Source organism: Hippoglossus hippoglossus, chromosome 23, assembly GCF_009819705.1.
Source record: "Hippoglossus hippoglossus isolate fHipHip1 chromosome 23, fHipHip1.pri, whole genome shotgun sequence".
Classification (NCBI taxonomy): Eukaryota; Metazoa; Chordata; class Actinopteri; order Pleuronectiformes; family Pleuronectidae; genus Hippoglossus; species Hippoglossus hippoglossus.
This window is the reverse complement of record NC_047173.1, coordinates 5,935,393-5,958,739: the sequence shown is the minus strand read 5'-3', so window position 1 is coordinate 5,958,739 and position 23,347 is coordinate 5,935,393. Positions and strand designations below refer to the sequence as shown.

The 23,347-nt window shown below is 45.4% G+C and overlaps 2 protein-coding genes across 4 annotated transcripts in view; one reads left to right on the top strand and one right to left on the bottom strand.

Annotated features, from left to right (window-relative positions):
- utp20 (UTP20 small subunit processome component) lies at positions 1-22,230 on the top strand. 3 transcript variants are annotated; one of them, XM_034578891.1, is made up of 61 exons: positions 1-196; positions 1,024-1,104; positions 1,210-1,276; positions 1,388-1,520; positions 1,642-1,830; positions 1,981-2,062; positions 2,228-2,365; positions 2,577-2,732; positions 2,865-3,017; positions 3,118-3,252; positions 3,643-3,720; positions 4,117-4,295; positions 4,441-4,605; positions 5,013-5,101; positions 5,234-5,339; positions 5,429-5,579; positions 5,766-5,828; positions 5,916-6,083; positions 6,274-6,350; positions 6,537-6,616; positions 6,763-7,030; positions 7,158-7,334; positions 7,811-7,901; positions 8,268-8,353; positions 9,144-9,269; positions 10,049-10,215; positions 10,451-10,659; positions 10,868-11,011; positions 11,327-11,406; positions 11,511-11,764; positions 11,857-12,001; positions 12,093-12,180; positions 12,477-12,620; positions 12,998-13,051; positions 13,169-13,321; positions 13,607-13,762; positions 13,883-14,023; positions 14,107-14,244; positions 14,490-14,629; positions 14,776-14,858; positions 15,063-15,388; positions 15,471-15,610; positions 15,840-15,996; positions 16,218-16,316; positions 16,445-16,612; positions 16,731-16,897; positions 17,009-17,156; positions 17,331-17,447; positions 17,543-17,713; positions 17,869-18,000; positions 18,121-18,231; positions 18,360-18,509; positions 18,876-19,058; positions 19,231-19,362; positions 19,457-19,589; positions 19,691-19,875; positions 19,967-20,038; positions 20,134-20,475; positions 20,955-21,081; positions 21,171-21,316; positions 21,461-22,230. In XM_034578891.1, exons 1-61 carry the CDS (start codon positions 146-148, stop codon positions 21,614-21,616), a joined length of 8,547 nt encoding a protein of 2,848 aa, XP_034434782.1. In that variant the 5' UTR covers positions 1-145; the 3' UTR covers positions 21,617-22,230. The 3 variants fall into 3 exon arrangements, with proteins under 3 accessions (XP_034434782.1, XP_034434784.1, XP_034434783.1); XM_034578893.1 differs by having other exon boundaries at positions 11-196; positions 4,453-4,605; XM_034578892.1 differs by having other exon boundaries at positions 11-196; positions 4,450-4,605.
- arl1 (ADP-ribosylation factor-like 1) overlaps positions 22,080-23,347 on the bottom strand; it is a 4,497-nt gene continuing 3,229 nt past the window's right edge. Inside the window, exon 6 of the mRNA XM_034578915.1 lies at positions 22,080-23,171. Coding sequence (XP_034434806.1) covers positions 23,141-23,171 — 31 coding nt within the window. The 3' untranslated portion in view covers positions 22,080-23,140. The remainder of the gene's footprint in view (positions 23,172-23,347) is intronic.

The window sequence follows — 23,347 nt, the reverse complement described above, 5'->3', positions numbered from 1 at the left end:
ATGGCCGCGTCCTGGTGTCGGCGTGTGTGTAAACAGTTGTAACATCGGCTCGTGGAAGAAACACGTGTAGGTTTCATGAATCGCTTCGATCGCACGTCAGTCTTCGGAACATAAGTTTGTATTTTTATCAGACAACGACGCAAAGATGAAGATCAAGTCCAAGTCCTCGTATCACAAGTCGGAGAACACGTTCAGGGTGAGGGTCCACACACACACACACACACACACACACACCCTGCAGCGTGATGCCCATACAGCTGCAGACACTCCGCTGTGTTTACTTGGTTTAACAAGTTATTTAAAGAAGAGCTGGTTAAGTTAGTGGTGATTTCACTAAGATATGGTTGTTAGATACGTTGGTGAAAGTTCAGGAGTTCTACATGTGCCCATAGGGAACTCATCCAAGTTTGAGTTCTTCATAGGTTTCAGGTATTTAACCTCTGAGGGTCTTTACCTACATTGAGATTCATGATGTTGAACACAGGTCGTTGTGGTCTCCTGAGTCCTAATGTGTTGTCACCTGTATTAAGTTTTAGAGCCACCCTCCTGCTGTGAGAAGCACCAGAGTGTTGTGTTGTGGGTATTGAGCCTGAGACCACCTCCACCTTTGAGTGATGTTTATTCATGTTGACAAAGATGGTTTCTTTCAAATCTGTCCTCTCTGGACAAAATCAGCTTTACATTCAACATTACAGTCATTAAAATAATGTCCATTTGCCGATGTGAGATACCATGACCCATATGACGGTGACAAGTCATTGAAAATAATGTCATTTAATCTAAAATCCCTTGCATTGTCTTATTATTACACTGTGGAAAATGAATTCAGAATATATCTAAATTAAATGTTAAAGTTATTGTGGGGTGTGGTAGAAACCACCAATGTCTTATATGAAAACCACAACTAAAGAAATTCCACAAGAGAAAATACAAAACATACAAAATCACTGATACAGGTTTTGTGTGAGTGTTAAAGAGTAAATTTCGTCCAAATATAAACTCTTCTGACTTTGTCACTTTCAGTTTCTCACTTTTGCTGAACGACTTTCCAACGTCAACATCAATGTCGTCCATCGCATCGACAGAACTGGATCTTATGCTGAGGTTTGTACAGTCAGTGCTCGTGACACCTTAATCAACACTCCCGTTTATTCAGTGACTCATAACCATGTTTTCATGTTTTTTATGGTTTGTTTTCTCTCAACGCAGGAAGTAGAAACATACTTTTCGGAAGGGCTGACAAAATGGAGAGACCTCAACTTGACCGAGCATTTCAGTACGTATACAATACAAAGAAGTGTCACATCATTTGCTGTAGTCATCTCAACCAATCCTCTGCTAAATCTGAGAAATCCGCTGATGTGACTCTGATCCTTCTCCTCCACAGCAACATTCTCCAAAGAGGTGTCCAACAACAGCCAGTCGTTCAACATGCTGGTTTTCCACCAGAAGACGATCGTGGAGAGTCTGAAAACACACCTGGCTGTGAAGAACAGCCTGGCCTACCAGCCCCTGCTGGAGTAAGTGTTCTGCCAGAAGAACGAGTTATTGTTTGTTGGTGCTTCTTCGTTGCTTTAAAATCACTATGACTTAAACATTACCCGGCTGGAACTCAACTTCTGTCTCTACTTCTCCCTCCAGCCTGGTGGTTCAGCTGGCCAGAGACCTGCAGACTGACTTCTATCCTCACTTCCCCGACTTCTTCGTTCTCATCACGTCCCTGCTGGACACCAAGGACACAGAGGTCCTGGAGTGGGCTTTCACCTGCCTCTCCTACCTCTACAAGTACCTGTGGAGGGTCATGGTGAAGGACATGACCAACATCTACAGGTGAGGAGTCCGCTGGAGTCTGACTGTACTGATTCACTGGGGAACATGTTGGCCATTGAACCTGGTGATGGGTGACATCTGCTGCACAAATGAAATATCAGAACTGGCTGAAAAAATGGAAAGACGTTAACCCCTCTTTCCATCTCACAGTCTGTACAGCACACTGCTGTCACACAAGAAGGAACATATCCGCAAGTTTGCCGCAGAGAGCTTCTCTTTTTTGATGAGAAAAGTGAGTGACTTCAAACATGAAATTCAATTGTCTTTTTTAATGTCTGAAACGTTTAAAAAAGTTTGATTACATATGATCCTGTAGGTGATTTTGTAGTGATTCCATCTGTGTTCCTGAATCCAGTTGTCATCAGTAATAAATTCAAAAATCGTCTTCCTCCCGCAGGTTCCAGATCTCGACGCCCTGCTCACTCATGTGTTCTCAGACCTGCAGCAGCACCCTGACAAGGCAGAGGGAGCAGGTCAGCTGCTGTTTGAGATGTGCAAAGGAGTCAGACACATGTTCCACTCTGCCGCTGCTAATGTGAGTTCGATTTCTTTTTGGGGATGGGAACTAAATGTTGGTGATGTGCAGAAAACCTGCTGCGTGTTGGTTTTCATTTAATGTTCTCTTTGCCTGGTTTGTCCCAGCCTCAGGAATCAAGTGTTTTGTTGAAGTAATTAATGAGGTGGTAATGTCATAGAATAGAAGATTGAGGTTTTCATTTCAGTTCCTCTGCAACGTTTCCCTCCAGGCTTTCCCTGTGGCTTTGCGTAAGCTCGGCCCCACAACCAACCCGGGAGTCTCTCTGCCCTGGGACACCATCAGGGACGCTCTGGATCACATGGCCCAGGTTGCAGCCGATCACGTCGAAAGAGAACACTTCCTGGTTTTATGGGAGTCCTTACAGGTAAAGCCACACTCTGTCAGAACATCAGCGACAAATACCACTGATGGTTATTCAGGTCATTCCATCCCTTCACTTCTGTTTCTCGTGTGAAGTTACTTCTCTTGTATCTGATGGCGCTGTCTGCACACACAGGTCAGTGTGGTGGAGGTCCTTGGTGTGGTGGAGGCGGGGGGAGAAGAGGCAGACCAGGCGTCAGATCAGCTGGAGAGGCTGCTGTTCATTCTCCACACCCTGGTGTCCCACAGAGACGGAGCCAAGGTCACCAAGCCAGAAGCCGTCTGCCAGGTAAGAGGAGGAGATTGTTTGTGCACCTGTATCTAAATGTTCCATCGGGCAGCTTGTGCCTTTCGACTGTTTTCACCATCTCATTCTCCCGTGCCTGCAGACGGTGCTGCGGTTGATTCAGAGCTCGGCTCTGTCGGTTCCCTGTTCCCGCCTCCTCCTCCAGATCATCTCGTCCCTGCTCCTCGGGGAGAACATCAGTCTGCCCAAGTCCCTCATTCAGGAGACCATTCAAAAGGTTAAAATAAAGTTCTTGCCTTCATTTTAATACAGTGGTTCTCAACCTTTTCAAGTCACGACCCACCAGTATAATCAGGCTGGTGCACACAACATAACTTTGACTGGTTTTACGAGTGTTTTCTCACTTTAAGTCTTTTTTTCCTTAATAAACACACTCAGTAACGTTAGTTCTAAAGCAGATCTTATCACTGGTACAGACAATTTAAAGTTAAAACAATTCCAGGTTTGAATATATAATTAAAAAAAATCTTTTATGTTGTGTTTTTTCTCTGCAACCATCTGGCGACCGACAGAAATTATTTCGTGACCCCACGGTTGAGAATCACAGTGTTGATAAATGTGTATGTGTGTGCACATGTTTTTCTGACTTTAAAATTTTCTTTCACAGGTGTTTGGCAGCACAGTGGGAGAAGACCTGATTCTAGAGTTCAGCAAGGAGATGTTCACCATGAAACAGTTTGAGCAGGTGAGTGGTCACAAGAGAGATATATTTAGTCTTTTCCTCAGTTTGTGTGAAATTTGGAACTTGCAGACAGAAGCCTGTGTTTGGGTACAAATCAGTGTTCGATGGGTGGTTGCCAAGCGCTATTTAAGAAATTTTCCAAATTGCGTTTAAACTCCTAGAAGGCAAATTGTTTGAACTAGACATACTTGACACAGAGTTTTCTCCGGGTTGAGAGATAGTGTAGCATGTGAGCATCTTTCATATGAACTCACAACAACCTACAAGACTCCCAATCAGAAGACAACAAGTTGTGTAGTGTGAACTGCACAGAGATCCGACGACTTTGAAAGACGTGTAGTCTGATCTTGGTGTAACATCTTCCTCCTCCTCCTCCTCCTCCTCCTCCTCCTCCTCCAGCTCTTCCTCCCTTGCCTGCTGCGCTTCACTGCTGGGTTGTTCAGTAGCGGAGACGCCCTGTCTCGCCACTGTGGCCTGGAGGTGCTGGTCAGCCTGATCCTGGCTAAAGCCCCGCCCCCGACAGACGGCTCCATGGCCTTTGAAACGTACCCACTGCTCTTCACCGGACAGAGCACAGGGTGAGACGCTTAAGTACACCTCAAATATTTTACCGTCGCTTTTGAAATCAAGTTAAAGGCCTGAAAAGTCTCTCGCTGTCGAACTTGCACGCATTTGTCATTGTGCTGTTTTCCAAGAAATGAATGTGTATCTGTCCTCCAGCAGTGTGCTGAGCAGTAAGGAGGAGGGTCAGGAGAGCAGTACAGCACCAGAGCAGCCGACTGTGCCGGAGCTGGTGCTGTCCCTCATTAAATTCCCTGAGGAGCAGAACCAGACCATCGCTGACCTGTCTCTGCCTTGGTCCGCCCTGATGCTGCTGCCACACATCAGGTAACACACACGTGGATGTACTGTCACATTCCTCAGGTCTCCCGGTCCTAGAGTTTCTTATTCTCAGTGATATATTTCAGACAGGCGGATTCAGGGAAATATTTGGGATCACCAAATTAACTCGAATTTTTTATTATGTTTCAATCATGTTTTGAGAGGAAATCACAATTTAACAAGCTGATCATTTAGAGGGTTTTTCTCCACATCGACTGTAAACTAAAGAAAATTTGATCCCATATGAATAATATAAAAAACAATTTAGAGAAAAATAAGTATCAGGAGGATGCCCTGACTGTTGAAGTGAACAGTGAACTTGGCTCGCTAACTTCCCTCCTCTCACTCACTTGCCTATGGATTGTTGAAAGATTTGTCTTTATATTAATTTTGTCCTGATCCATTTTTTTCAGACCACTGTCTCCAGTTACCGTTGTTCCTGCTGTGAGCGCTCTCTTAAACCACCTCCTGTGTCAGATTGACACAGAGAAAATGGGAAAAGGTTTGTTATATTGTGTTTTTTATTCAGTAAATCTTCGGAGTCTTCCACAAACAATGTTTTTTAGATTGTGCGTTGAGTTTTGTGGTTCATTCAACTGACTGGAGCCCGTCTCCCTGCTCCTCCACCCTCCAGCCGGTCTTTTCGTGGCCAGACAGGCCCTGAGCTGCCTCCTCAGTCTGGACGGCTCTGCCCAGCTCCTCTCTCTGGTTACTGTGGACAAGGTCACCTCAATCTTCAGGTCTGCACTGCACCATCATCACAATAAACAATGAAACCCATTGTATACTCCTGTTCCACGTTCAGTTACATTTACCATTGTTGTTACAGGAGGTTTCCCTCTGACCTGTCTGCCTTGCTGCTCGGAGACCTCTACTATACCCGCCTGTCACTCAGCGGCGTTTCAGAGCATCTATCCCACAATGCACTGCTGGAGGTCTTCCATATTCTGCACGCCAACCTCTCCTCCAACATCTCTAAGGTTTGTCTCAAGTCACACTAGTGGCAAAGAGAAACAGCTTTTTCAACTCCTATTCTGAAGATTAACTGTTTGGGTTAGCTCAAATTATATAAAGAGAAATATGAATAAAATATAAAAGTAAGTTATTAAGATGATGATTTTCATGTACTTCCTTCAGTTTTATCAGATAATTGTTTTCTCTTTCAGATCCGTCTTCTGACTCTGAGGATCCTCTCTCAGTTTGAGGCGGAGCTCCCTCCACCGCCTGAGGTACAGCTGCCTGTCCACACTCTCACCAATTACATCAAATACAGTAGTTCTATGAATATTAAGCAATGAGCTCTTGTGCCTGTCCAGGGTGAGGAGGCCGTGGACGTGCAGCCGGTGTTTGCAGTTTGCCTGCAGGCAGAACTGGTGCCGGCGTCAGTGCAGGACTACAGAGACAAGCTGCTTCACCTCCGGAAGCTCAGACACGACCTGGTGCAGCGCAGCCTGCCACAGGGGCCGGCAGGATCCTTCCAGCAGGTACAGGGAGACTACTACTCCTGGCTGTTCAGATATATATATTTTTTTTTTAATGAGATTTTTTATATCAATATAGTCTCGGAAGAAATTTTCTGTAGTTGCCCGATCCATTAATCAACGAATTGTTGCTGCTGAAGGCATAAAAGTAATGAAATATACTTTATAATCCTGGAACATCCTTTTCTTTCAGGTGCCTCTGCGTTATCTCATCGCAATGCTGTTCGTCAACTTCAGGCCCCTGTGGGACGCAGTCATTGAACTTCTTGTGTGAGTAAACCTGACAAAATTCATTCAGCTGAATTCACAAAGTGAAGATTTCTTATTTTCTAAACATCAGTCGTATCATTGGTTGTTGACATTTTATTATACCTTTTAGAACGTTTAATTAACAAAGCTTTGTCTCAATAAATATTACAAATATTCAAGATGTTGTATTTTCTTTCCTTTCCACAGGAGCCATGCCAGAGGGATGGACAACAAGGAGTTCTGGGTGGTCTATCATGAACATCTGGAGATGGTGGCAGGGATGGCAGGTGAGGCTCCCTGCTGGGCTGCAACATATTGTCATGAGTTGATCTTAGATGCTAACTTACACAGATTGATGCTCGCTGTTTGGTATTTTGTAAAAAAGATGCATTGAACAAAGTGAGAAAAATAAATCTCCTCTCTCTTGTTATAGAAAAGGAACTGCGGGACTGTGATGAAGATGACGACGTCAGTGATGAAGAGCAAGAGTCCAGTTCTCAGAGTGAGCCGGGCTGCAACGTCATTGAAAGTGGGGACGTGGGGGTGCTGTTCCTTGAGGAGCTGAAGTTGACCAGTGACCCCAACGACCGGACGGACTTCCCAAACTTCCGCAGCCTGCTGTGGCGCGCCATGACCCAGTTTCCTGAGAGAGTGGAGCCACGCAGCCGAGAGCTGAGTCCTCTGCTGCTCAGGTTCATCAGGTCGGTGAAAACGGCGTCGATTTAGGAAGAATTTCCCCCTAATTGATAATTTTCAAAGACAGACTATAGATCTGTGGCATAGGAGTCCAAGTACGAGGTCCTGATGTTTTTCGTTTTTGGTTGACAGGAATGAGTTTTATCCCGCCGACCTGATGGTAGCCCCCACTCAGGACCTGAGGAAAAGGAATGCTGCTGCCCAAGAGGATGCTGAGATGGCTGTGGATGAAGAGGAGGACGAAGAGCAGGATGTGGAGGAAAAAGGCCCAAAGCAGAAGAAGGCACGTCCACGGAGAGCTGCTTCCAAGTAAGACACCAACTGCCCGCTGTATACGAACTGCTCAGCACCACATGGCAGAAAGACAAGTTAGCAGCTAACATAAGCTGGTTGGAATAATGGAGCATTTAACAGACATGTGTTTCCCTCCGGTGGTGGAGGAGACCAAAAAGAGAGCAAAAAGGAGAATGAATATTAGATTAACATTCATCAGGTGGACAGAAACATGACGACTCATGAGTGCTAATGTTGCTGGATGTTTAAACAGGCCACTACTAATTACAGCCTCCAAAATATATATTATACTTACTGTACTGTAAGCATGAATAAATGGGCTGAAAGCATCTTATAAACAGAACCTGATAAACAAGTTATCTTACGCCCTCAGAATAACCTGATGATGTCTCCAGGTAAACACTCACTAAGGAACAGGACCAGGAAGCCTGGATTGTGCACTTTGCTAATTGTGTAATTTTTTTAACCCATGTTTAAATGTTCTCCCACAGACAGCTGATTATCCATTTGAGAGTTTTTGCCAAATTCACCAACCCTCGTTCTCTCTACCTGGAGGCCAGTCTCGGTGAGCTCTATAACCAGGTAATCCAAACACTGCCCACCTGTTTACATACACACACATACATTTATTTAAAATTTCTGTCTCATATGCATTTGGTCCATCCGCTCTTGGATAACTAGAAATGACTAAATAACAAACGCATATTCTACATCTTCCTCCTGTGTTACATAAACAAAACATGTCGGAATAAAGAAGACACGCAGAGAAAAGAAAGAAAAACCTTTAATGGAACATCAATGTGTTTCCCCTTAAATGTTGTGAAGGTTTTTTTTAATTAACAGGACATGTGGACATATCTAGAGCAGCAATTCAAACCGTTGAACAGAATTCAAATGAACAGTATGTAAGGTTGAGTGTGATGTATTTCTCTCCGTGTCTGTTTTCAGTTGCTCTGCCATCAGGACCAGCAGATTCAGGGAGTGGCCCTGGAATGTGTTCTCACATACAAAGACCCAAACATTGTACCATACAAGTAAGAAAAGTACCTTAATCACCCTAAAAGATGGGCAGGAAAACTCATGTACAGTAATCGGAGTTCTGTTTCTGAATCCCAGCGTATCCCCTCTTCTTCAATGGGATCATTGTGAGCTTCTTCGATAAGTCCTGACTCTCCTCATTAAACTTCTATGGTTACACACAGAGGAATGTGAACTTCCACTTCAGTCCTGACTCTGCCTGTCATTATGGCCTCGACTATCTGTTATCAAGCTATCCACTTACTGCACATCCAGCCAACCTGCAGACAGATGTGTGGTTCCGGGGAAACAGTATGAGGTTTCACTTCATTGAAACATTAAGGCCCAGTTGGAGTTTCTTCAACACAAGTCTGAGTGTCTTTCAACAATATGTTGAATCATTATAAACAGCAATTCTCCCTAGTTATCTAGACTGTGGCGGCCCACATTATTGTCACAGTTTCACATCTAACCATTGTTTTTGCGCTTCTCATAATAACACACGAGATCTCTGGTGTTTTGCTCCATTGCTGCATTGTGTAGCTGTTTGTCTATCGTCCATTAAGTTCTTACCGTCCCCGCAGACATTCAGACGTCATAGTTTCAGCTGCAGTTGTGAGAGTAGCTGTAAGTGGCCTCCAAAGCAGTTCTCTCTCCCATGCGAGAATGTCTCTGTCACGCTGTCTGTGTGCCTGTCACTCCAAATCTGTTGCGCATGAAAGTGACCTTCCTGCACTTACACCTCAACCATCGCCATATGTTGAATAGAATTCTGACCTTTGTTTATTTTTGTGTGTGTGTGTTCAGAGAGAATCTTGAGAGGCTTCTGCAGGACAAACACTTCAAGGAGGAGATTGTCCATTTCAACATTTCTGAGGAGACAGGAGTGGTTGAGGCTTCCCACAGAGTCAAACTGATTCCTCTGCTCATGAGGTACTGTGTGTGTGTGTGTGTGTGTGTGTGTGTGTGTGTGTGTGTGTGTGTGTGTGTGTGTGTGTGTGTGTGTGTGTGTGTGTGTGTGTGTGTGTGTGTGTGTGTGTGTGTGTGTGTGTGTGTGTGTGCGTGCGTGCGTGCGTGCGATGCAATGATGACGTTTTATACCACTCTCACATCTATCCGACTCAGTATCTTGCATTATATTTAATACCATATTTTCACTTTTTGTCTTTTTCCATGGCAAGCTTGGTCTTAAATTTAACTTCAAGTGATATTAAAAAGGCCTTAAAAGTCTCAGATTTAAGTTGTTTATGCACCTTGTATTTAGCCTGTAAATAATCGACATGAGAGCGGAATAGATCCCCTCAACTAGTTAACCCTCACAAGAGACTGGATAAGTGTGTTTCCAAAAAGTTCGAGCTATTATTTGAACTAGCTTGGGACCGACCTTGCTCATTTTGTCAGTAGTTTTATTGAAGTTTATGAGGTTACATATTAACCAAGGAACACACAAAGACACTTCATCTGCTTGAAAGCCTGAAGAGGGGGGTGCTCTTACACTCACAATGTCTCCAGCCGGTCTGTCTCCCATACTTTCATCGTTGTTTCATTCATTCAGTCATTGACATGTAATCAGTCTTTTCCTGCTGCTCTCAACATTGGTCACGCTCTTTAATAAACAATTATTTTCCCCGCTCATAAAGTAGGACAGTAGAAGTATCTAAACTTTAACATTCTCTCACTCACCAGCCTTGTATTTGCTGTTCATGATACAGGATCCTGTTCGGGCGTCTGCGCAGCAAAGCGGGCAGTAAGTTCCAGGGGAAATCCTCCACCGCCTCCCGCTCCTCCATCATCCTGCGTTTCCTGGCCGGCTGCCAGGCTGAGGAGCTGGGAATCTTCGTCGACCTGCTGCTGGAGCCCGTCTGCCATCACAGCCAAGGTTAGAAAATTAACTATTTCCTGTGATAAAAAACACAAAACAAGACATACAAAAACATGTTATTATGATAAGTGACAGGAAAGGCATCACCTTGTGTAAAGAACAGAAGATTTTTAGTTTTTCACACAGGAGTTATACCTGGAAATCAAATCTCTCTATTTCTTGAGACTCAGTCATGAAAAATCTGTGTTAGAACAGTAGAAGTTCCCTCAGTGATCTTTCCCTGTGTCCTCAGGTTCCTGCCTGGAAGCGGTGGAGAGGGCCGTTGCTCAGACAGACATGAGCGCCATCCTGCCGCTGGGCCGTCAGCACAGCCTCCTGAACATCATCAACGTGGTGATCCAGAAACTGGGCCACCTCATCAACATCTACCTGCCCAAACTGCTGCAGATCCTTCTGTGCGTCACAGCCTCCGTGTCCAACGTCCTGGACAAAAGGGACCAGGTAACCAGGAAGGAGATTTAATAGAGTTGTTTGTTTGTTTGCTAAATATGTCTCTAATTCTGCCAAAGCTTCTTTGATCGCCACCTAGTGACTGTGTTCTATGTTACGTTTGACTCTTGAGTTACTGTGTCAGGAGAAATGTTTTCTAACAAGTTCCTCGGTGAATTTTAAAAACCTCTGGCTGAATTCTGCCTCTTGTTGTTTGCAGCTGAGAGCAGGTTGCATCAGTCCTCTGAAGAACCTGAGGCGACTCGGCGTCCTGAGGGTCCTGGACTTTTTTGACGTCTTTGACTCCTACAGCTACAGCCCAGACGAGCTGGATGCTGTCTTCCAGGCTGTGGTCTGGCCTCAGGTACATATTGCATAACTACTTATTGTGTTTTTGTATTTTTTGCCTCGTGAACTTTATATCTCAGGAACACAGCAAGGGAATTCCCTTGGTACAATTATCTCCAGTCAAGATATATATCTCTACAAATAGTTCCAAGGTCACAGGGACCTTATATGAATCTGGAAAAATTGTATGTAGATTGAAACTGCACTGATTTGCCAAGGCATACAACCCCAGGGCGGTAATTCTAGTTTTCCTTGGGATTTGCTTGTGTTTGTATTCTTTGTCCAGAGAGTTCTGGGTCACCTAGAAGTTTGAATGTCTTGCTTTGTGCAGGTGTGTCGTCTGCCCACAGAGAGCATCAACTCTCCGAGCCCTCTGCTGAAACTCATCCATGTGTGGTGCAAAAATGCCAGGTCAGGGTCTAACACTTCTCTTTCTGTCCCATCACATCGCTCATCCATCTGTCCCTCCACTCATCCTCCATCAGTGTTAACCAGCAGTTTCCTCTCTGTCTCAGGTACTTCCCCCTTCTGGCCAAGCACAGATCCGAGCATCCAGAGTGTGACGTCCTCATGAACGTCTTTGCCCTCCTCTCTGCCAAGAACGCTTCCCAACCCATCATCAACATTGTATTGGACATAGTTGAGTCTCTAGCAACAACCAAGGACTTTGTTGCCTCAGAGGTGGAGACGGAGACGGAGATGGAGACGGAGCTGAGCGTGAACAACAGTGTATTCTCGCAGCCTGCAGAGGGCGCTCTCGTCACTGCAGGTTAGCAGATTGTGCCTTTTTAATAAAAAGATAGAAATAGGTTTGCTCTTGCTGGCCAAATATAAACGAGTGTGTTGTTGTATCTCCTCCAGATTCATTAACTCAGGGCTCCAGACTGCTGCTGCCTCACATCTCCACCCTGCTGCGGTACCTCACCTCCGTCGTACGCAACAGCGACCGGCTCAAGAAGAAGAAGTTCAGAGCGCAGGTGGCCAAGGAGCTCAACATCCTCTCCAAGTGAGTTCACGCTCAACTCAGATTCCTCTATTTGGATGTAAGCGGATACAGTAGAGATCATTCCCTCGATGTGTCACTTTCTCTCCCCCAGGGTCAGTCGGTTTGTGAGCGAGACGGAGCAGAGCTCAGTGCTCATCAGCCTGCTGCTTATGTACCTGCAGAAAGGAAACAACCCTCAAGTAAGACCAACAAATCATATCTCTGTTCTATGAGAGCTCACATGACTGATTTTATAGAAAAACAACATTTAATGCAATATTAAGTGTTTAAAAATAAAAATGTGAGGGTCAGGGCCACGGTCAGGGCTTTCGGTCTATTTCAAGTGAAAGAGGAAGTATTTGCAGATATTGAGAAAAGCATGTGTCCCTTTGAGACTCAACTCGGGGAAAAATTGTTACTCCAGCCAAGTTGAGGTGCTTATAATGGCTGTATCTTCACACTGCCGGTTTTTCACCTCACTTTGTGTTTGTTTCAGGAGACAGAAATCGACGTCCTGGCCACCGTACAGAACCTGCTGAGACAGTGTGTGCAGCCCGCCGTGTTCCTGAGCCCGCTCAGCAAACTGTTCTCCGTCATTCACAACAAGTTGCCCCGGCAGGCCCTCACCAACGTCTTCCAGGTACGACAGAGAAACGAACAGCATACAGTGATTACAGCCACACAGTAAATGAATAGATTGTACGCCATTAGATACTGAATTCCTTACAGGAGACTTTCACCCTCTAAAATCATGTGAACGATATTGATCCCTGCTCAAAGCCCACCACTCCACTTATCTCCTATTCTCGTCCACAGTCTCATTTTTTCCTAACATGAAATTATTAAACATAAAGAATCTTGAATATGAGTGAATTGTTGCAGATGCAGGTCTTTACTGTTTATATGAATCCCAGACTTGATTTACTTGTGGTTCTAAGTAATGTTTCCACCGAATAAAGTCTTAACACAATATCTAATGAATCTGTTTTTATTCTGTCTGTGCTTCTCTATTTTCAGACTCTGTCAGATCTGGAACCTTCCCTCAAATATATCACTGATTTAGCAGCAAAGGTGAGATGATTTATTACATTTACATCAGGTATTATTATTCACACAGTCATCAGCAGCTTCACAATGTTAAAATGCGTAACAGACATAAAACACCTGTTTCCTGCTGTCCGCCTCCAGCTTAATGCGTTTGACAGTCGACACTTGGACGAGATCCACTTCGACCTGCGTCTGACGGCGTTCCAAGACGCCACCAGATGCGTCAAAGACATGGAGACTCTGGACCTGGACTACATCAACACCATCATTTACAACTGTTTCCACACCTACGAGGTCAGTACATGTATGATACAGATTCTCTGTTTAAACTAGTAGCCATGACATCAGAAGATTGCTATTCTCTGTGGGTGCGAAGTGGACTGCGCAAGGTATTCAGCCATCTTAAGTGAGATTTCAAACTGTAGGGAGCAATCATGCTCAGTTCAAAGGGAACTGGGAATGTGCAGGGAAGGACTGAACAAATTCCCTGAACCGACATTCCCTCAGTAGGGAGTAGGGATATTCCGTATTCCCTACTCACAGTGAATCTGAACGTGACTTGTCCCTCCTTCGTTGCAGATCGGTGACATGTCGCTGGCAGACAACGCCACCATGTGTCTGTCTACGATCATCACCCAGCTGGCAGCAGTCGGACCTGGAGAACAGATCTACAAGGACATCGTTCAACACACCATCCTGGACGCTGTGCACAAGGGGCTCCGCAGCAAGACAGAGGTGCACACACACACACACACACACACACACTTACACACACACACTTACTTCCTATAAGAGACTGCAACACACCTTCAGTCTGACGTACGTGTGTAAAAATGTTGTCTCCTTCACTACCAGAGTGTGCAGCATGACTACACTAACGTGCTCGCCTGCCTGGTGAAGACCTTCCCCTCCAAAAAAGAGTTCAGAGACCTGGTGCAGCTCACAGACTACAATGACCTGGAGTCTGACTTCTTTGAGCACATGAAGCACATCCAGGTGAGAGAAGACCTCTGACTCCTCTCTCTGCCTTTTGAATCTGCTGCCGAGCACAACCACTGACGCGTCTCTCTGTGTTTTAGATCCACCGTCGGGGCCGAGCGCTGAGGAAGTTGGCCAAGCAGCTGACCGAAGGCACGGTGGTGATGACGTCTCGCTCCCTGCAGAATTACATCATGCCGTACGCCATGACCGCCCTGCTCGATGAAAAGATGGCCAAGGTGATTTATCTACACACAAACTAATGTAAAGATTAAAGATTAACTGATTAGAATTAGAACATCCTGAAACGCCTTTTTGCCTCATGAATGCGATTCGATTTCACTGGTCAAAGGTCGCAGTGACCTTATATGAGTCTGGAAAAAAGTGTACGTAGACTGAAACTGCACTTGTCAGCGGAGTATACAACCCCAAGGCTATAACTCTAGTTTGTATGTGTGTCTGATCCTCTTCTCCCGTGCTGCAGCATGACAATATGACGTCAGCATCGGTGGAGGTGGTTGGCGCAGTGTGTCGCAGACTGACCTGGTCCAAGTACCTGTACTACCTGAAACACTTCGTCCACATCCTGCAGACTTCGCAGGTTGAGCAGAAACTGGCTGTGAAGTAGGGACTTCCTCTTCTTTGTACCTTTTTTTTTAATGCTTATAGTTCTAGCCATTGAAATTCATGATATAATTAAAAGCGTATTGTAAAAGTACACCTCTCCTCTTCTTTTCTCCCTCTCTCCACCCCTCCCTCCCTAACTACAGTTTGCTGGTCACAGTTCTGGAGGCTTTTCATTTCGACCACCAGACCTTCAGCAGAGAGATGGAGGCAGCGAAGGCCAGAGAAGGTCAGTGACCAATCAGATCTTTTCTTTATGTTCTCATATTTGAAGGGTGTCAAGTCTAAATCAAATGTCTGGAGCAGAGAGTTTAAACCTTTAATTTCTGCTGCATTAGTTGAGTTTGATTTAAATCAAAATTCAATCGTTGTATTTTTTATCTCTTGACCTTGTGAAAAAACTCACTAAATCAAACAATACATTTCTGAAAAGCTGTGAGTGTCTCAGCCGAGGCAGACGACGTGGATGAAGCTGCAGCGGACGAATCCGACGCAAGTGATGATGAGAAGGAAATGGAGACGGACAGTAAGACTGCTCCGGCTGATGTTCCCATGGAAGTGGACAATGTTGGCGAAAGCAATGTCGTCTCAAAGGAAGCGGCCACCGCTAAAGCCAAGGGACCAGTGGCTCCTAAACCTGTGGCAGTGACCAGCGGGCTGCCACAGAGCAAAGACGAGCTGGAGACTCTGATCAGCGCCATCCACCGGACTGTGAACGACAGCGTGCTGCCTCGTCTGCACAGGTGTCTCACCGCCAAGGTACACACTGCACACACAGCTGACTCATGGCATGTTCTGAAAACTAAACGGCAGTGTCCTAATCAGAGCGTGTGTCCTGCAGGTGAAGCGTGACGACGAGCACAAGGCGGTGAGGTCAAAGGACGTGAAGGAGGAAGAGGTGTCGAGGATACCGATAGCCTTCGCCATGGTTAAACTGATGCAGACGCTGCCTCCGCACATCATGGAGGCCAATCTGCCCGGGTACGCTGCTGTGTGTCCGTGCACGTGTGTTATTTGTGGAGGCTTTTAATCCTCAGATCCAGGATTGCAACAAATACACATGTATCTGTTCTACGTGTGTGACATCTTCAGATAAGCGGATTGTTAAGATGCTGTTTGATAGTTTGGATAAAACATGACATTTCAGTGATGATTTGTATACTTTGTGTTTGTGTGTGTGTGTGTGTGTGTGTGTGTGTGTGGTATCCAGTATCCTCATCAAGGTGTGTGTGCACCTGAGGAACCGTTTCCAGGAGGTCCGTGACGTGGCAAGAGCAACGCTGGTGAAGATTATTGAGACGCTGGGGTTCAGATACCTGCATTACCTGCTCAAAGAGATGCAGAGCGTCCTGGTGAAGGGTTACCAGGCAAGAGCGTGCACACACACACACACATACACTGCAGAGAAGAGCATACACGTGTCGGTCTGTGTCTTGTTGATAACATACGTTTCCTCCACATTAAGATCTGAATCATTTGAAGTTTTTAGTTTAATGCAATTGATCTGAACACAAACACTTACAGAGACCTTGGTTTTGAATCTGGTGGCTCATATCACGTCTGAACCGTTTCCCCTCCCTCCATCCAGGTCCATGTTCTAACATTCACCGTGCACCGGCTGCTGTTTTCCCTCAGTCCAACCCTAAAGAGCGGCGACCTGGACCCTTGCATGAACATGCTCATCGATGTAAGGACTTCTCTTTCCCTCCATATCCCTGTGTAGACTCTCATTTGTCAGATTGTAGGAATGGGTTCGCTGGTGTCGTATTTATCGTTATCGCCTCCTACACCTCTTCTCTGTTCAATACCGGTCAGATCTTCAACAACGAGCTGTTCGGGGCCGTGGCCGAGGAAAAGGAGGTGAAGGGGATCGTCTCCAAGCTGATGGAGGCGCGACACAGCAAGAGCATGGACTCGTACGAGCTGCTGGCCAAGTACTCCAGCAAGGACAGCATCACCAAGCTCATGCTGCCAATGAAGGAGGTGAGTGGATTCAAGGAATGGAAATAAGACCTGCAGAAGTGTAGGTTTTAATGCTCGAGTAGTTGAGAGCTCTCCTGATTCTCTCCTCCTCCTCTCTCTTGTGTCATCCTCCCATCAGATTCTGGAGAATTCATCCAGTCTGAAGGTGTGTAACCGGGTGGGTGCGGTGCTGCGGCGTCTCATCCTGGGTCTGCTCGTCAACGGGGGCATGACCCCTCAGGACATCTTACTGCTGAGCCACGGCCTGGTCAGCCAGAGTCTGCCGCTGCTCACCATGAGAGACCGGTACGCACACGCACACGCACACACAAGCTCAGATCCAACTGCTGTCAATGACTTTAAATCTTATTTCCATCGACTGTTTCTGACACCGTGTATATGTGTGTGTAATTCTAGAGAGAAAACGTCGGCTAAGCCTCCCCCCGACCCCAGACTGCCCCCTCCCAGCTGCCTGCTCCTGCCTCCGACCCCGAAGAGAGGAGGTCAGAAGGCTCACATCAGCAGTCGAACCAACATGCACATCCTGGTGGACGCCGGCCTCAAGGTACACGTCACTCAAATTAGTCGTCACTAATGTTGTATGTATGTAGCAATGTAATATTACTACTGCCCATTTCCTCTGAAATGTATTTTTCCTAATGTAGTAAAAGAAGCATAATGTTCCATATGGTTCACTTGTACACACACAACATTTTTTGTGAATCCATCTCTCCCTCAGCTGCTCCACCTGAGTCTGAGGAAATCCATAGTGACGTCGGCCGAGGCCTCGACCCTAGAGATGCTCGACCCCTTCGTGCTGCTGCTGCTCGAATGCATCGACTCCATGCACATCAAGGTACAAGCATCTGATGTTTATACAAGTACCCGTTGTTGATCAAACCCATTCTGATCTATCAAATAACACTTCCTCCATCTTCTCCTCCCTGTCAGGTAATCACAGAGGCTCTGGTGGGCTTCAGCTGGCTGCTGAAGTTCCCTCTGCCGGCAGTGGGGCAGAACGCAGAGCAGCTGACCAAGCAGCTCTTTGTCCTGCTGAAGGATTATTCCAAGGCCGGAGCGGGCCGCGGGGAGAACTACCTCCTGGTCCAGAGCTGCTTCAAGGTAAAACCAAGAAATAAATAAATATGAATGAATTATTGTTGTTTTGTTGGGTTTTCGCAAATTCTTTTTTCAAACCGCAGAGTGATCAGATTTTTCCCTAATAAAAAAAATGAAGATGTTTCTTTCTCCCGTCTCTCTTCGCGTTTGTCTCTCAGGCTATCACCATACTAGTGAAAAGTGTCAAAAGCAACAACATTTCGGAGACGCAGCTGCAAGTGCTGCTGGGATACGCTGAGGAGGACATCTACGATCAGTCCCGCCAGGCCACCGCCTTTGGCCTCCTGAAGGTGACTCTTAACGTGCAAGACAAATCAGACGGTGGAATTAGTAAAATCTGTTTGGAGCTTTTAAGACGAATTGATGAAGAAATATAAAACCGCTCTGTGTTGTTTTTTTGTCTCATTCAGGCGATTCTGTCCAGGAAGCTCGTGGTTCCAGAGATGGAGGAGGTGCTGACGAAGGTTGCCAAGCTATCAGTTAACGGCAGCAACGCTATGATCAGAATCCACTGTCGACAGGTGATAGCACACCAAGAGTGACACTTTTTATTTGACATTGACCGATCAGTGAAATACACCAGTTACATTTGTAAAGATATGGTATTGTTCAGCTCTGGCAGTGAGTAAACAGTGTTTGTGTCGGGCAGATCTATCTGAAGTACCTGCTGGACTACCCACTGGGGAGGAAGCTGAGGCATCACATGTCCTTCGTGGTGGCGCAGCTGCAATACGAGCATGATGTCGGCAGGGAGTCGGTGCTGGAGATGCTGGCATTCATCTTCCAGACTTTCCCTGAGGTGAGTAATCTTCACCTGGACTGCAGTATGTTGTAATTTTAACCTCACCTATATATATATATATATATATATATATATATATATATATATATATATATATATATATATATATATATATATATATATATATATATATATATATATATATATATATATATATATAAAGAAACATATAATCCATAGTGTCCATAATCTATTCTCCGACTGGGCCTAATTCATTAATTCAACCATGTCTTTTCTATATAAATAAAGTTTATTATTCGTATTAATTCATGTCAATGGATTTAACATGAAAAACAACATATTTTACTAATGCTGACTTTTTGACTTTGATGCATACCTGATTATCTTTTCTCCCCTTTTCAGAAATTGCTGTCAAAGTACAGCGGCCTGTTCTTCGCCCCGCTCGCCCTGGTCGTGGTGAACGACGACTCGGCACGCTGTAAAAAAATGGCGGCCATGGCCATCAAGACCTTGCTAACCAAGCTGGAATTGAACAACAAGAACACCTTGTACTCCCTCGTCAACACATGGATGAGCGCAGAAAAGGTACAAAAACGGAAATGTCTGTAAAATGTCCAGGGGAACATTTAAAAAAATAAGCAGCTTATCTTTATTTTTGTAATATTTTGTGTGTTTTATAGTAACTGTGGTGACAGTCCTATTACATTTGAATTCATATGAATAATTGAGTTTAAACTGGCGTTTCCCCCCACCCTAGGCGAGCCTGCGGCGTCTCGGGGCTCAGATTTGCGGCCTGTTTGTGGAGGTGGAGGGGGAGAAGTTTGCCCGTCGTCTGAACGACCTGCTGCTGCTGCTGGAGAAAGAGATCAACCCTGACAACTACGAAGACGTAAATGTCAACACAGTCACAGTCACGCCTTCTCTGGCTTTTAGTTTAAAATCTGAAGAAAGGAAAAGCATCTTTGTTGCTGTGTGTCTTTCAGATTGAAGAGGAGCAGGATGAGAAAGGAGCAGACCGGCTGTTGTTCAGTTATCTGACTCTCCTCACCAAACTCTGCAAACACTGCGGCCTGCTGGAGCTCCGCAAACCTCACGACACACTCCTTAACATCTGGGGTAACACACACACACACACACATCTGTTGTTTCACTTACATACGCAGCCACATTGCACATATACTGAATCAAAACTGCTTTTTCCCCTTAAATGTCTGCAGGTCACATCGAAGCCCATCTGCGGTACCCTCACTGCTGGGTGTGGCTGACGGCCTCGCAGCTGTACGGCCAGATGTTCGCATCCCAGCAGGCAGACCAGCTGGTCGCCGTTTGGAGAGGAGAGGGCAGAGACGCTGCCTCCCAGTCGTCAACCACAGCCTTCATCACCAGCAACCTGGACAAGAAGGTGAGGCCGAGGACCACTCGTTTTTCATTCCTGCATCTTAATCTTTTGTCGCTTGAACTAATTCCTCTTTCTTTCCCTTCCTTGCTTCTAGATGAGAGAGTTGGCGTTGTCGTTCAGCCTCCAGCTACAGTCCAAGTTCCTGGACACAGCATCAGGAGAGCAGGTGCACAAACATAACCTAAACAACCTCTCTGACATATTTCAGCTAAATCACGCGGATCAGAATTAACTGAGAGACATGTTCTGCTCCGCTCACAGGTGATCAAGAATCTGCTGTTCGTCGGCAAGGTGATCTACCTCATTTCCCCCGAGTCCGACGTCACGTCCACTGAGGAAGAAGTGAAAGAGATAGAGGAGGAGCAGCAGAGGGAGAATGGAGATGAAGTGGAGGGAGAAGGAAAGAAGGAGGAGATTGAAAAGGAAGAAGAGGAGCAGAAGGAGGAGGAGAACGAAAAGGAAGAGGAGGAGGAAGAGAAGGAGGAGGAGGAAGAGGATGAAGACGACAAGGACGATCGAGCTCCGTCTCTGCTGTGGTTGATGAAGAAGTTGTGTCTGATGGCCAAGAGAGAGGCAGCACACACTCCCAAAGTCCACGTGAAGGTAATCACAATAACTCCTGTTCTCTGGCTGATGAAGATTAACATCCTGGTATTTCGACACTTTCTCCAATTACCATAGACTGTATATACAAATGGAGGTAGACTCCATATGCAAATAGCTTAAACCTGTAGTCTCTCAAATGACCAGCAGAGGGCGATGCTACTGGTTGCAAAAAGAAGTGAGTTTCTATAGAAGTCTATGAACGACTGACTGATGTCATTAAACATGTTCATACAGAGTTTTATCGTCTTAATCTCTAGTTTCATGTCTTGTAAATTATGATCTTACTCGTAGTCAAATAGACAATAGAGCACGTAATTCCATTTGTGGATACCATGTGATTGACAGCTATCACTGTCCAATGGTTGCAGTCAGGCTCCACCCCCAGCTCCTCTGATATTGTAATATTTTAAAATATCTATTAAATCTTGGAGGAACATGTCAATTAATAGAATTCTAACACTCTTTCTCTCCCTCAGAGAACGAGTGTGTTTAAGTTCCTGGGCGCTATAGCCATGGACCTGGGGGAGGAACGCCTGGGCCCGTACCTGACCACCATCATCAGTCCTCTGTACAGAGAGCTGGACAGCACCTACGCAGAACAAGGTACCTGCTCCCACTCGTCTAAATGGAAAAATGTTGGAACACACACAGTCATTGTCTGAACTCTGACCCCGGTCTCCGTCTCTGTCCAGACCCCACGCTGAAGAACCTGGCACAGGAGCTGATCGAGCTGATGAAGAGGAAAGTGGGGCTGCAGAGGTTCTCCCTGGCTTTCTCCGCCGTGCAGAAGGAGTTTACACAGAGGAGAGTGGCACGGAAACGACACAGAGCCATGCAGGTAAGAATCAGGAAAGACAGACACGCTGAATTTATACACACACACAGATCCCATTCAGACCTGGTATGAACATTGTCCTCCACTCCAGCTTTAACTTGATCCTTGGCAGCCACCTGACATTTGTCCTCATCTCTCTTCTCTCAGGCCGTTGCCAACCCAGAAATCGCCGCCAAGAAGAAAATCAAGAAGCACAAGAACAAAATCGAAGCCAAGAAGAGGAAGATTGAGTTTCTACGACCCGGATATAAAGCCAAGAGGCACCGGAGCCACGCGCTCAGAGACCTGGCCATTGTGCAGTGAGTCCCGGGGCTCCTCTTCATGGAGCAGGCAGGCGCTAGCTGCACATCTCCATCATGATGTCGTGACTTTTACTATTGTCAAAGAGAACAATGCATTGAGACAAGAACGTCAGAGCAGACGTCTCCGTCTGGTGATTTGCTGAAGAACAAGGAGGCGGTAAAAAGCTGTTATGACTCAATCCATCTTTTTTCTGTTTGACATGCGGCATCCTTGTGTGTAATGAGACATCCTGTCACTGCTGTTACCCAGCAGGACGTCTATCACTGATGACATCAGTTCATATGAATTGCAAATCAGAGCTGGAATGTTCCTGCTGTGAACAGGATCGTGCTCACATTCACATCCTCCACAGCGAAATGTACGTTTTTGTAATTTAAAAAAAGATTTGACATTTTTACTGATAATCTGTTGTGACGTTAAAACTGTTTGATTCTTCAAATATAAAAGAGTTTTAACACAGCACTGGTACAATCACTGATAGCATTTACTGAGAATCATTGTCACTGTACAAGCAGATATAAATATGCCACCATAAAACTTTGAGCATACAATTAGTGTTCATTCAGTAACTAAATTACTAATATGCCAAAGCCGCACTCAAGGATTTCAATGGGGGGGGGGAAAAAAGGCTTTAACCATTTAACTACATTTCTTTTAAAAATGGGAACACAAATGAACAGGAAGGAAAAAGAGAAATCCATATCAGTGCATCTGCCTGACTAATACAAAACCAGCCCAGGCTGCAGTAACACATTGAGAAATATATTTTCAATTTTCTTGCCAAATTCTTTTTACTTTGTCATTTCAACCAGATCGGCAGATGGTTTAGAGTCGTCAGTAATGGGCTTTTTATATTTGCCACAATAAACACATATGGAGTTTTTCTCGATACCGTCTCTGGTTGCCCGGGAGTGAGACTAACTGTTGAACCTCTTGATATGTTTGTGCCTCATTGAGGAAAACGCTGCCTCCTTCTGGATCTTCACGGCATTATTTTCACTGATATTAGTGCTTAAGTAAACTGATGCAGTGTCTGGCGCTTTCAGAGACGTTACAGAGGAGTGGACGGGCTTTTCATATAGCCTCATTTATTGATTCCTATTCATTCACAATAACTTAATTCAACGTCTACACTATAACAAATGGATTCATAAATGTAGTAACGTTTGTCCACAGGTGTTATTCAACCATCAACTGACATTTGGCGGAATTTCCCAAAACATACAAAAATGGAAAAACTGCAATTTAACCATCACTGCAGTCTTAAGATTATCTGAAACATTCACTCATGTTTAGACATGTGTGTTCTCAGTCCAGATGTTACTGCAGCCCTCGCTTCTTAGTTCCAGGCTCAGAAGGCATTGGGAGGGCTTGGCCAAGGCTTCAGGTGGGTGAAGGAGGGGCAGGAGTGCAATCACTGGTCCAAAAGAAAGTGGAACATGGGAAGGAGGGGCGGGTCAGTCACAAGGCGTCATGTAGAAGGGTCAAGGGTCAGGAGTATGTACAGAGAGGGTGGGGGAGATTTTACTGCCGGCTCTTCAGGGAATCCACCAACCTACAGGGACAGACGGAGAGTAAACATAATTCAGCCTTGGCAAACTTAGGATAGATAACACGTTGTGCAATATGTGCTACATATCAGATGTACTACATAGCTCACAGTGAGTAGTGTAGTGGAGACAGCTTTTTATAGACCTTCCACAATCCTATGTTGTAGTCAACACATTGATA

Coding starts and splice junctions, on each gene's coding strand:
- utp20 (XM_034578891.1), top strand. CDS start 146: ATGAAGATCAAGTCCAAGTCCTCGTATCACAAGTCGGAGAACACGTTC. Junction 15,997..16,217: donor TCCTGGTGAAGGGTTACCAG/GCAAGAGCGTGC, acceptor CCCTCCATCCAG/GTCCATGTTCTAACATTCAC. Junction 18,001..18,120: donor CCGCCTTTGGCCTCCTGAAG/GTGACTCTTAAC, acceptor TGTCTCATTCAG/GCGATTCTGTCCAGGAAGCT.